This window comes from Corvus brachyrhynchos, unplaced genomic scaffold (genome assembly GCF_000691975.1).
Source record: "Corvus brachyrhynchos isolate BGI_N302 unplaced genomic scaffold, ASM69197v1 scaffold53, whole genome shotgun sequence".
Classification (NCBI taxonomy): domain Eukaryota; kingdom Metazoa; phylum Chordata; class Aves; order Passeriformes; family Corvidae; genus Corvus; species Corvus brachyrhynchos.
This window is the reverse complement of record NW_008237681.1, coordinates 5,786,409-5,799,968: the sequence shown is the minus strand read 5'-3', so window position 1 is coordinate 5,799,968 and position 13,560 is coordinate 5,786,409. Positions and strand designations below refer to the sequence as shown.

Here is a 13,560-nt window from a genome sequence, read left to right as displayed (position 1 = left end):
CTCTGTTGGAAAAAAATGGTAGGTTCTTCTGTCTCAGATAACAGTGATGGATTGGTTCCTGTCCCATATAAAGAGACAACACTTTGAAATTGAGCACTTTTCGCTTTGGAACAAAACAGGCAAGTTAATAAAGAACCTCCACAATCTCTCATATTGGTACTTGCCTATGGAGGGCTGATACTTCTCCAGGGCTTTAATCTACTTTCTGTTAAGAATCTGCACTTTAATTGTGGCCTAGTGCAGACATGGTTCAAACTCTAAAGATACTGGAATAGCAGATAGTGTCAGACGACAGTGTCATTAGCTGGTGTCACCTGAACTGCCATTTAACACTGCTTGGTTGGCTTGAGCCTGGGACGTAACAAAGCTTTGCTCTTTGAGACCCTCCAGACTGACATCGTGTTGAACCAACACCTCAAACTCAGTCCCATGTCCAAAGTGAAGGACAAGAGAGGAATCTTCCAGGACATACTATAAGACTCTGAGTGCTGTTTGTGTGCAAGACAAATTTTTCATGATCTATTATAAGACATCAGACAGATGTCACATTTACCAGGAGAAATCTTTCTCTGAATGCACTTGCTAGCTTGATGCTTTTATTTTCATATCGTGAAAGAAAGGAGAAAACAATCAAAATTCTTCAAAAAAGAAGTAACATTATGACAGATAATAATATTGTAATACTTAAATGGTGTATTATGGCTTTCTGAATCATTGAGCCTTGAGGAATTTACATGCACTAACAGTAGAGTATCTCCCAAAAGAAAAATGCTAAAGAACATGACCATATTTCTGAATCACCAGTGACACATATTATTTCCTGAAAAAGGCCAGTGTTTGTGAGAAAGTAACATCAGGAAAATGTATTTGTGATGATGCTGGAGCAGTAATAGCTATGGCAACTATACTTTTTCACTATTAGCTGAGTAATATTCTGCATTTATTTTGTGAACAAAGCCACATGACAGGTTTACAAGTTTGGATGTATCTTCATTGCAGTAATGGAAAAACTGAACACAGAATTTTTTTCTTTTTTTGAAAGCTATGACAAGCTTGTGAAAACAGGTGGGAACAGCAGTAAAACCTGCTTCCCTGTATTTCCATTTTACATATCTAAATTTCAACATTTGTCCTTGAAGGCATTAAAAGGAATTTCCCCTTAGCAGTACTCCAGTGGTTAAGGGAGAGAGGGAAGAAAATAAAGCTCTTTCTAATACACAGCCCTAAGACGGAGACAAAGATCAGAGAATGACTTTCCTCCATTTCAATAATGAAACCCTATTTCTAATTTCTACCCATAGCACTAAGTAGCAATATTTCAGAATCATCATTCATTCCCATGGTAACATGCCCTGATATTACAAGCAGTTAATTATGTCGTTGCCATGTTGTAGACTGTGGGGTTTATTTACAGAAGGAGATAAACATTTAATGAAAGCATCTCTGAATATATGAACAAAATAAAAACTGCCATTCTATCCCTCATATTCAAAACAGATAGATAATTTCATGGTTATTTTGATAATTTGTCAGCTACAACACATCATCTCTGTCATGAAGTAACTGCACCTGACTGTCATCTGGATCCTCCTTGTAAGGGAAAGAACCTTGGGAAAAGACAGCCAAAAAATCCTCAACTGTCTCACTATAAATCACAAGCAGAATATTCTGTAATTGTTTGACATTGTGATAATTTTGTGGCAAATGATCACTGGATATGCATTTTTATAAGCCTAAATTAATATTGTTTTGTTATAAAGTGACCTGCAAATGCAATGCATCATACAGGAAAAAGAATATTCGTTGAGTAATAATGTCTGAAAAGAAAGGTTTACAACATCAATCTAAAAAAAAGGGAGGTTTTTAAGAATAAGCAGCTTAAATTTTATCAAATTTAAAAGGCAGGCCTGACTGCTTGACTGACATATTCATAATTCATAAAAATGTTGGCTGTTTGCTGAAAGAATTAGTTCTGTAAGGTGCCTCAACTCTTATATTCCTGCATGTTTTTATCAACAATTTAGACAACTATTAAATGTATGATAGTTATGTCTGTGGTTAGAAGGGTAGAAGAAAACAGAGAACATCACAGAGTTACCTGAATTATTCATCTAAAAAGCCAAACAGTAAGAAGTGAATTTTAATATCATCAAATGCAAGGAACACATGCGGAAATAAACATTTCCTGATTTTACCCACAGGATAAATGCCTCTGTTTAGAAAGCTGTGATTCACCAAATTTTAAAGGTCATAACATATTATCACCTCAAACTATCACTGTATCAAAGAGCGCTAATGTGATGCTGCATTAAAAATATTTAAAAAGAGCAATGCCACATGACAGTAGAAAGATGACCTTCCCTGTGCTAAGTAACCACTTTGCTGGGCCCAGTGCTGGAACAGCACATCCTGATATGATTAACCCACTGGAAAAGACCTATGAAAATCCTGAAGAATTCAAAGGAAGACCACAAAAGTGATCAGGTCTAAAAAGTAATGCACATAAAATGAAACATAGTGTTCTACTTAGCAAAGACAGTGTTGAGAGATTATCACTGCATGTAGGTAAGTTAAATGAGGATTTTCAACTTTGCTATTAAAAATGCTACATGAACCAAAAGCTAGGTGATGAAGTCAGAAAAATTCAGCCGCAGAGGAAGAAGTAATATCCTTGAAGTTAAGTGTTCTGGCAGTTTACAAGAGGAGTGATATAACTCATCTGCTCTGCAGTTTCTGAAACAAAGCAATTTTTATGGGTAAACAGATACCTGGGGGAGAATCAGATCAGGTGCTGTAGCAGCCCCTGCTAACTTTTCCCTTCAGAAATGACCAGATATGCCCTTGAGTTTTATTTTGCTGCCCTTCTCTGAAGCCCTGAGTAGTGTATGGACACTGGAGATAACCCTCTGGGGGTGCTCTGTGGTGCTGCAGAGAATCCATTTTCTTGCACAGCCTGCTGACATGTGCTGCATGGATGGACAGATTTCAGGTCAGATGGGATTTTGCACATCAGCAAGAATCCTGGTGGGTTTTTTTCCTGCCTTCACGTGGATCATCTGCCGCCTGATTTGGGGATACCTAAACTCATCAGTTTGCTACAAGTGCAGAGGCTGTGAAGGTTGGTGGTGTCTCTGTCTCTCTTGTGCTCTGTTTATCATTCCTAACTGTTAATCTCTATAGGATATAAACACATTAGTGTAAGACGAATTTACAAAGTTAATAGTCCATGATGGTGACAAGACACGCAGGAATATTGCGAAGAAGTACAGGGAGTAGACATGGAAGAGACTAGGCTGGCAGGCTCTGAGAGCTTTGCAGGGGTGCCCCAATGCACCCAGCACAGCCCGCAGCCAAAGCTGTCTAATGGATGGCTTTCCCTGTCCTGTGAGGGTAACAAACCACTCCACAATGCTCCTGGGAGACTACTGGCCCTCCATGTTTTTGTTTCCAATATATTAGGGAAAAAGAATTTAACACCTGGATATGATCACAGATCTTATGCTTTCAGTTCATGAATCCAGTGCTGAAAGGCAGACTGCTTCAAGGAGCTTTGGGTTTATTCTGATCTCTGGTGCAGCTATAGTTGGTGAAATATTTATGCTTGGAACTGATACCCTTACTAAACAGTCCTCATCTTCTTTCCCAGAGGAAAGAAACTTCAGCTTTTCTTCTTGACACAGCAATCTTTTCCCCATCATTTCAGTAGCTAATAATTTATCCCCTTGCTTGTTTCTAATCTCATCATCAGTCATGTGCCTTCAAAAAAGCAACACAATACATCAGACTAAAGCTTTTGGGGTTAGAGGTTTAGACTTGGCTTTTCAAGGCTGTGATTCCCAACTTTCAAGCAATACAATATTTATAGCTTTTCCTAGGCTTGTAACAGTGGCTAGTAAAACACCCACATAAAAGAAAATAAAAATACAATATGGCTTTTGCATCTGAACCTTCTGACCTGGCAAACTTAGATATCACATGCTTAGTTCTACCCACTGAAATATTCAGCTTTAATTTGTTTTGCTCAGATATTGCAGACCATAAATAAATCTTAAAATTATTGCAGTTTTGCCCTGATTTCCCATCAATGGGGCTTTTTCACATAACTAAATATACTAATGTTTAGAGTTCAGTTCAACACAGTTTAAAAATACCACTTTTATCAAAACCTGGGTAAACATATTTACACTTGATCTGAGTGAAGCTTTTTGTTTACCTTCTCTGATTTGTCTTGGCAATATGTAAGCAGAATTTTAGACTGGAGTATTTGCTGATTCTGTTCCCTATATACTGACTTTTATCTTACTATATTCCTTCTGGTCTGAGACAAATACTAAAAACTAGCCAGCCTATGGTAACACATTTTAACATATCGAAGGTGATCATAGATTATGAAGATGTTACATTTAATGGAAGTATATGAATCTTATACAGCTATTGCTGCACACATCAAGTATTACTGTGGGACTGTTGAACTGCAAATGGACTCCAAAACTGTAAGTTCACATGGTTTGAGCTCCAGCAAGTCTCTTACAATACAAGAAATTAAAGGCATCTGTGCTAAAATGCTTCTTTTTAGTATCATCAGCGGCTATCCTACTCCCAAGTTTAAAAGTACGACAGAATAAAGATACAGTGGCTGGCAGCATCCAATAGAACAACTGAGGACATCAATTCAATCTTCATCATGGCTTATAATATAATATGCACTGTACTACATAAATATTGTTTTAGTTCTAATACAAGCATTGAAAGAGCCTTTGCAAAGACTTACAGGTTAATACAAGGTACTGCACTTACCAAGATGCGTGTTCATCATCTTTGCACAGTATTTGCACATGGCTTCCAAATCATTTAGCTGTCCTTGTAGGAATGAAATCTGGGCCTCTAATTCCTCCTCCTACAATTAAGAGATTATTAGCATTAAAACCCCCAAAATTTCTATCATGCAGAGTAAAAGTAGTAAGTTAAACCTTAACATGCTTAGACCTCTTTTAACTTTTTCTATTCCTTTGTTCTTGGAAAATTTTGTCATTTCATGGAAATAGGGTTTGGTTTTAATATTTCAGTGTTTATTAGTACTACGCTTTTTCCTTTAAAAGAGTTAAATAAAAATCTTTCTATATTGACCTCAGAAAGGTTAATGACTCAGAATTCTTTTATAGACTAGCTACCTGGTTTTGCTTGTGCAAACACAGTACCACAGTAATGACTGAACAAACTCAACAAATGAGAAAAATTCTAATTTCTGCCAGAGTAATTTCCTCAGTTATTCATTTGAAACCTTTTTTCTTTTTTTTTTAATTTCAAGACATATATTTCATGAGACCTAGTACTACATCTCAAGATGCATTACTGCCATATATTTTGGCACACTTATTTTTGTAACACATCATCCTCTATCTGTATTTAATCCCTACACTTCTATGCACAGCCAACTTCATTTTCAGACACCATCTTACATAATATTTAGGTGAAAACTATTTTTAACACACATACTACAAAGCAATTACTCTAAATTAACAAGGTATGTTTTAAAAATATGTTACAGTGTGGATACTGTAACACGCGTATCAAACAAGGAGGGCCATGGAAAAGAGATACATATGGACTAATTCTTGATAGATGTTTCAGAGATGTTTATTTCCCCAGCCGCATGGCCAGAGCTCTGCCAAGGAAATGCTCAATCACGGGACCCGAGGGTCCTTGCCTGTGCAGGGGAACACAAAACAACCAATGGGGAACAAGGCTGACCAGGGGCTGGGAAACCCTGTGTCTCCCCCCCAGGGCCCCTCTCCCAGGACTACATGGCAGGGGGGAAGGGACCCCGACAAAAATATGTATCAAGTGTAGTTTAAAATAGGAATTAAAATAAAATTGATTTTAAGGCCCAGGAGAAGCATTAGTATCCAGGTACATGCCCTGCCTAAGCAATGGGAACTACCTCAGCTAAGAATTCCTCTTTGAATGCCTTTGTTTGCTGGTTTACAAATCCATCCAGTCTTGACTTTGAAGAACATACTGCAGAGAAAGGTCACCACTCCTTTGGAAAAATTCCTTCAAAACTAAGTCACAAACAGTATTAACAAGTTTTTGTTTAAGTATGCAATTGAATTGAAGATACTCAGAGAAAGCCAAAGTAACTTTTTAGCCTTTTCTTAGGAGCTTTGAAGTTCTATCACAGTCTTGTTTGACGGACATCACTGAGCATTAGAGTGTGAATTACTTCTCAAATGAAAAAAAGCCAAAACTGATCAGCAAGAATAAACAGAATGAGTCAGTCTTGATTTAAAGGTACATGTGATCTTAATCTCCATCAGAAACCAAGTCAGAGACAAGTAAAGGAAACTTCACACTAATTTATCATATATCCCAAAGCGATTGATGAATAAAAAGCAACGTAACTGTAGCACTTGCAAGATATTGCAGTATCACTTTTTGCCTACATGCTTTTCCCTTAATAGATATGAAACATTTTTCCTTGCTATTTTTTTATGTTACATACTCTCACGTTTTTCTCCTTATACTTTGACCACTCAGACCTCAAAGGGATTGATTTTATTTGCCAATTTAGAGTTGGTAGGTGACTTCATTCAAAGTCTGGAGTTCTGTCACAGCCTATACAAGCATATCTGCATTGACATTTCTATTCAAGTGATGTTCCTGCAGAGGACCTTTTTCTAGTACAAACAACTATTGACTGCAAGAAATAATCTACCATAAATTTTAAACTGCCACTGGCACTGCAAGCGCAGCTGTAAGATAGGGAAATGTGACAATATTTGAGTATTCTACTATAAAATAACACAATCAAATTCTAAAATCATTAGCCAGTAATTGAACCTCAGTTTATCTCCTACATGTGAATACGAAAATTTAACTTCTTGTAACAAATATTTCCAGCTCTCCCAGACTATTTTTTTTCTTACTCATAGGTGAGAACCACAGCAAATTGATCTTAAAATGCTTTTGGACAGCTGAGTCCACTCAAACAGAGTCTGAAACCGACCTTTTCAATTATACAACAGTACCTCTTCTTTTGGCAAGTGAGAGCAGTGATGATTAAAATACATCCCCCATTCTTTCCACTCACTGGAATCCAGCGTGGGGAGCAGCAGTGTTCAGCAGACCCAGCAGGCACAAAAGAGGGAGCTGTGGTCAGGGAATCACAGACAGTGCAAGAGGTCTCCTTTCCAAGTGGGAAATCTTGCACAAGGCTGAATGAACTCCCAGTGAGTCCCTGACTTACCTGGCACCCGTGGGAAGGGCACCAAGGAGTGCTGGCAGTGGGATGTGCAAAGAGGCAAGACGGTTAACTTGGCACTTGGCACACAAGAGACCCAGGGCTTTTTGCACAATTAGACAACACCCAAACGGTGATGACTTGATACAGGGCATAACCCCTGCCTCTGCTGTCACCAGCAGTGCTGTGACAACCTCTGCGCAGACTCTTGAGAGTGACCTTCCTGCGGGGGGGTTTGCTCTGTTTTAGTTCCCCAGCAGCAGGTGAGGAGTTGTAAGAAGAGGCAGGTGTGTTTTATTGCATTGGGGTGACTGACAAGTGATAGACAAGATCTTTCCAGGCAAAAAACTTCATGCAATAGACAGGAAAAGCGCAACTGAGGCAAAAAGACAGTGGGAAGAAGACATGCACTTCTCAGAGGGAGGGAACAGTAATCTTGTGACTTCTGGCAGCAGAAGGATTGCCCATTGGTGCAGGGCCCAGGCAGCAGAGGGGAAGAACAACTTCCCTCAGAGGAAGAATTTAGGTTGGACATTGTATCAAAGCACCGCTAAGGGAAAATCACCACCACCACTGTGGCTGGTGACTCTTCCAGCCTGACTTGTCAACTAGGGAGGTTTCTTGCTTGTATGGAGCCTTAGTTTATGGTGTTGCAAAAGACTGTTTGGGGTCACCTAATGTTCTGACTTTTTTCCTGCTTATTCATGCGTACACCAGAGACAGGGTCATGTGAAACCATTTTAGTTGAAAAGCGATTTTAGGGCTCTTGAGCAAGGGTGAAGGGGACAGGAACCCTGGTAGTGTTTCTCTTCAATCCTATGGCAAAAGGGAAAAGCCTGGAGAGCAGCAGGTGCACGAGGAGACCACATATGGTTAGATACTTGGTGGTATCAGCTGGGCTTCAACTATTTTACTTGTGGCACCCATTTTGATGAGGAGAGACAACTTACAGAACACGTCTGCTTGGCAAAGACGGGGAAGAAATCTTTGTGAACAGACTTGCTAACCTAGGGGGGGAGGACTTTGCCACAGAACAGGGACCTAACCCAGAAATACAGGAGGAATCAGTACATACAGACAAGGTAGGCAGAAGATCCACTTGGCTGAGTAAGGAGCTTCTTAATGAACTAAAATGGGAAAAGCACATATGGAGGTGGAAATGGTGGAAATGGAGAGCACCTGTGTGGAAACAATGACAGGAAACAAAGGACAGGCATACAATCATTGTTTGGGCACATGAACAAGACTAGGAAGGACAAAACCCATCTGGAGCAAAAATTAATGGGGGACATTAAGGGGTTACAAGAAAGAATTTTACAAGTACGCAGAGCAGCAAAAGGAGATTCAAGGAAAATGTAGGTCTGTTGCTTACTAAGGGAGATAAGACAATGACAGATGACACAGAAAAGGCTGCAGCACTTGAATCCATACTTGCATCTCACTTTTTAGGCCAACTCTGTTCCCAGACCCCTGCATATACTGTTTGAGAAGGAGAGAAAGGGCTATGGAGGGGGGAGGAACATAAGTTAGTGAACACCTGAAGAAGCAGTGTGCATTCAAATACACGGGACCACATGGGACATACTTATGGCTGCTGAAAAAACCGACAGGGTGATTGCAACACCACTGGCTACCACCTGTGAAAAATCACTGCTGTTACAGAACATCCTTGATGACTGCAGAAAGGTTAATTTTACACACATACTAAAGAAGAGTGAGGAGGAGTATCTAAGGAACTATACAATGGTTGGCCTCACCTTAGTCCTTGGAAAAATCGTGGAGCATGTCCTCTTGGAATCAATTTCCAACATGTAAAGGACAAGACAATAATCAAGAAAAGTCAACAAGGATTTACCAAGAGCAAATCATGCTTGACCAACCTGGTTGCCCACTATGATGAAATAACTGGCCATGCAGATGAAGGGAAGGAAGTGAATGCAATGGATTTTTGCTTTAGTTATGCTTTTGACACGTATTTTCAAAAGCACTGTCACTTATAATATGATGAAGCATGGGCTGAATGAAAGGACTGTAGGCAGGCTGGATCGTTCAGAATCCCAAGCTTAAAGAACAGAGTCAATAGCTCGATGTTTGGAAATGAGCACAGTAACAAACAGACTGCTATGAAGACACTGCTCAGTATCTTCATCAACAGGCTGGATAAGGAGACAGAATGTACACTGAGTAGATTTTCAGATGATTCAAAATTGGGAGGTGTGGCTGCTGTGCTGACTGGTGGAACTTCAACTCACAAACACCATGTGACACATGAAGCCTAGGCAAGAGAAGCCTTTTCGAGGTTTCTGTTTTAGAAATTTCCATAAGTGCAAAATTCTGCACCTGAGAAGAAAAATCCCAACGCACCAGTGCAGACAGGGACGGAAACTTTTGTTTCAGATCTGCTGAAAAGGATATAGAAGCTATAGTGGCTGTTGAGCTGTTTATTATAAAGTTCTCTTCTCATGACTAATGTAAACAGTTGCGCTGGGCTACATTATGAGCAATGTGGTCAGCAGATCCAGGAAAGTCATTACACCCCTCTCTACTCAGTGCTTGTGAGTCCTCGCATTTAACAACGCTTTGGGCCTACAGTTTAAGGAAAATGAGAAACTGGAGAGGGACCAGGGTAGGGCTGCTATGAAGGCTCCAGGTCTGGAGGAGAGGCTGAAGGAGCAGTGCTTGTTTATTTTGGTGAGAGGAGCTCAAGGGGAATCTACTGGGAGCCTGCAACTACACGAAGTGACAAAGATTATGTAATCAAACTCTTCACAGATGTTATGAAAGGCACTATGGCCCAAAACTGGGTCAAAACATTTGAACCTTGGAAGATTCAAATTGGTCATTAGGAAAATATTCTTCATTAGAAGAGCAGTGCAGGACTGGAAGAGGTTACTTACAGAAGAGGTAGTTTCTATTCAAAGTCACTGACCTGAGCCGATGCTAGTGATTGTCTTATTCCAAGTAGCAACTTAAGCAGAAGTCTCTTTTGTACATTTCTAAGACTAATCTTTTCACAGTACCTTTCTAAGATTGCTCTGTACATGTAAGCAGCCAAATCACAAAGCCCCTCAGGAAAAAGTATATTTTTTTCAGTATTTTAGCATCAAATTTTTTAGCAGTATTAGATGAAACAACTGATTGATAGCCAGCATAGTGCAGATGCTCTCAGTGCAGTATACACTGCACTTTTCTCTAAGTGCAAACTTTTCATTGTGCTAACAAAATGAGCAGCCTGGATATCGTTCTTATTTTATGTACCCATAGCAGTGTTGATTTGGTCTCTTATGCATGAACAGAGACTTATAAATTCTTCAAACATGCCAAATGTAAGTCAGGAGAAATCCAGTATGGCCTGGACCAACCTTTCAGCTGAAACTGCCCTTTCAGCTGATCTGACATGCACAGCACCAGAAACACACGAACAACAATTCCAACTCATTCAACCAAAATACAAAATCAGTGTCAATTTACCAATCAACATGTTCTATAAAGCTCAATATTTTCTAATATTGGGACCTGCATTATGAGGAAGAGAAGCAAATCAAGCAGCAAATCAAACTAAGGAATCACTGCATCAGATAAGGGAGACCAAGATCTGCAAAATTACATATGCAATCTTGCAGAAAAACAACTTAATACTTTCTGAAAATTCAGTCCCAGGGTTTAAAAAAAACTATTACACACCTTCAACACTGTGGATGATGTAGAGACTTACAGATAACCATTAACATCTAGAACTGAACAGGAGAATGAAAAGGAAGTCGTTTATTTGTGATGCTACATTGATTTACATTTCACTAACAATATAAAGCAGGCTGGGATTTATGTGCCCGGTCAAAGCAAGATTCTATTTGAATGCCTTCATATACACATCTCTAACTATTTTCCTGGCTTGGGCAAGACTGAATCTGCAAAAACTTGACTTACATTTTTGTTTCTCATATTTGTCTTTCTTCTTATCCACACAGAGAACTTTGCTTACATTGTTACATTTCCTTTTTTTCTTTTGCCATGAAAACTAATTCTTTTATGATTAATTTTTTTGACATTTCTTTGCTATTTTCTCCCCCAGTCTATACAGTTCTGGTACTCTCCATTTGTCCAAAGCTTGTTCTTCTGCTTTTATTACCCTTCCTTTCATCTATCTTCTCACCTTTACAAAGACAGGTATGGAAATAAATTTTTTATATCCTTCCTTCTCTCCTGAGCTCATAATGAGATCAGCAATGCCTCTCCCATGCCCCATTTTTCACCAAATTTTACTGCATCAGAAAAACAGCTGTGAATAACTGAAAGTGGTCAGTGTAGTCAAGAACAGAAAGTTTTACAGTTTTGACATTGTAATCCTATCCTTTTACAGCTCATGGCTTTACAAGCTGCAATATGGGTTGCAGACCTGGGTAAGGACACTGGAATTTGGCATCCTTTACAAGGTCTGATGACGTAGTTTTGGAAGAAGCCACTCTTTCTCAAAATTGTTTTTATTAGTTTAAACAAATTTTCTCCCAAATACATGACATGTAGCTTAACACAGAAGTATGGAAAACAGGGAATACAAACCCAGAAAATCAGGACTGTAATGCCTTTCTTTCACAATACCATTTAGTTTTCAGTCTCACTATTCAGGAAATGAAAGAAAAATTGTGCTTCTGTCTGTTTTATCATGTAGGAAAGTCAAGAAAAAGCAAACTCTGTTGTCAAAGCTTACAACAATGTATGTCCAAGCATTTCATTCATGTATTCTCAGAATGGCAAAATTCCATTAATCTTATATCTGAATCCTGGATAAGAATTAACTTGGCAGCACTACCAAATGCTAAGTGCTGTGGAAAAGAAACTACCTTCAAAGAGAAGAGTATTTAAAGGTATTTAAGGCATTTAAGCACTAATACTGAAATTTAAAACATAAAAAAACCAATTAGTGGCAGAATTGAGTTGGCAGAAGAGCCCAGTCTTCCTGGGGTCTGTTCTGATGACAGTCAATGATCGGTTCAGTGAAATGTGGACAAAAAAGGATGTCATGACATAAACATGTGACGGTACTGCCCAGAATACTCTTCCAGACTACACAGATTTGCACATCAGCAATGTCTTGAGCTAGAGGTGGTGTGGGGTTTCTTAGTTTGCTTGTTTGTTTTTTCCTGTAGTTAATAGCTACTTTTCTTATATTAATTTGCCCAGCCACATTTTCAGTTTTTTCAGCATTCATAGTAAGAGCACTCAGGAAACATCCCATAGCTCTTGGCAAATTGGCAGGGCAAATTAGAAAATAATTTTGATTTGAGGTATCAAAACATTTAGAGGAAATAATGGGAAAAACTAGATTGATACATGGAAATCCTGAAGTCAGGGACTTGCTAAGGGTCTTTCCAATACATAAGTTCTTATTCATAAATTATACAGATAGTATACTTTTTGGATGTCAGTAGCAGTTTACAAGTCAAACAAGACTCAGATGCAAGGCATAAATTACTTTCTCATTTAATTTTAAGCAAATTCCCCTGGAGTAAAAAGCAGTGGTTACTCTTTCCATTTTGTGAGAATTTATTTCATTTTCTAATCTAAGAATTAAATACAAGATTTAACCTTATAATCTTGAATCTCTAACAGCTGAATGTTGGTTGACACCCCCATAATTTTTTTATATTCTATGCCAGCCACAGAATAGTCTACAGCATATGCTGACATTTAAACCAGAAACCCCTGTTTCTGAGCACTGAATTACATACAGTTGAACTTAACCCAAACTTTTAATTTATTTTATTTACAAATTTAACTTGTCTATTATTTAACTGCATCACTCACGGTCCTATTATTTAACTGCATCACTCATCAGGACCAAGGCCTTGCTCTGCTGGGTGCTGTACAAACACAAAGAAAAATCCCGCTTCTCTGAAGGACTTCACAGTGCAAGCCAAGAGACAACAGATGGCTGGAGACACACATATGGGGAGGACATGGAAACAATATGGCTATATTAGTCAGTCTTCTAGACATGGCTTCAGCATGGAGCCAAACTGTTGTTGATGAAAAGGTGGAATTTTTGAGAGAGTTTTCATAAAGCATTTATTTTGCAGATGTTAAGAGAAAGTGTCTTCTTTGTGGAAGGGGCTATGAAATGATTAGATGAAAGTGTACCAAGCACATCAGAGTCAGAGGTGAAATGTATGTTGTCACTTTTACACTGAAATTTTGGTACTCGTGAAATTTTTGCACAAAATGAAATTTTGCGGATATTAATATATTACCCAGGGAGGACATAAAGAAGTTCAGATACTGCCTTCATATACTAATTCCTGCAGAAGTAGAGGTTATGTATT

General features: G+C 38.7%; 1 protein-coding gene across 5 annotated transcripts in view; it reads right to left on the bottom strand.

Moving 5' to 3' along the window:
* Positions 1 to 13,560, bottom strand: part of TBC1D5 (TBC1 domain family member 5) — a 318,296-nt gene that overhangs the window by 19,910 nt on the left and 284,826 nt on the right. For 4 of the 5 annotated variants that reach the window (XM_017732138.1, XM_017732139.1, XM_017732137.1 and 1 more), the window contains 2 exons: positions 8,998 to 9,030; positions 4,798 to 4,897 (listed from right to left, as the gene is read on the bottom strand). In XM_017732138.1, coding sequence (XP_017587627.1) covers positions 4,798 to 4,897; positions 8,998 to 9,030 — 133 coding nt within the window. The remainder of the gene's footprint in view (positions 1 to 4,797; positions 4,898 to 8,997; positions 9,031 to 13,560) is intronic. The other variant, XM_017732140.1, reaches the window with a different exon arrangement.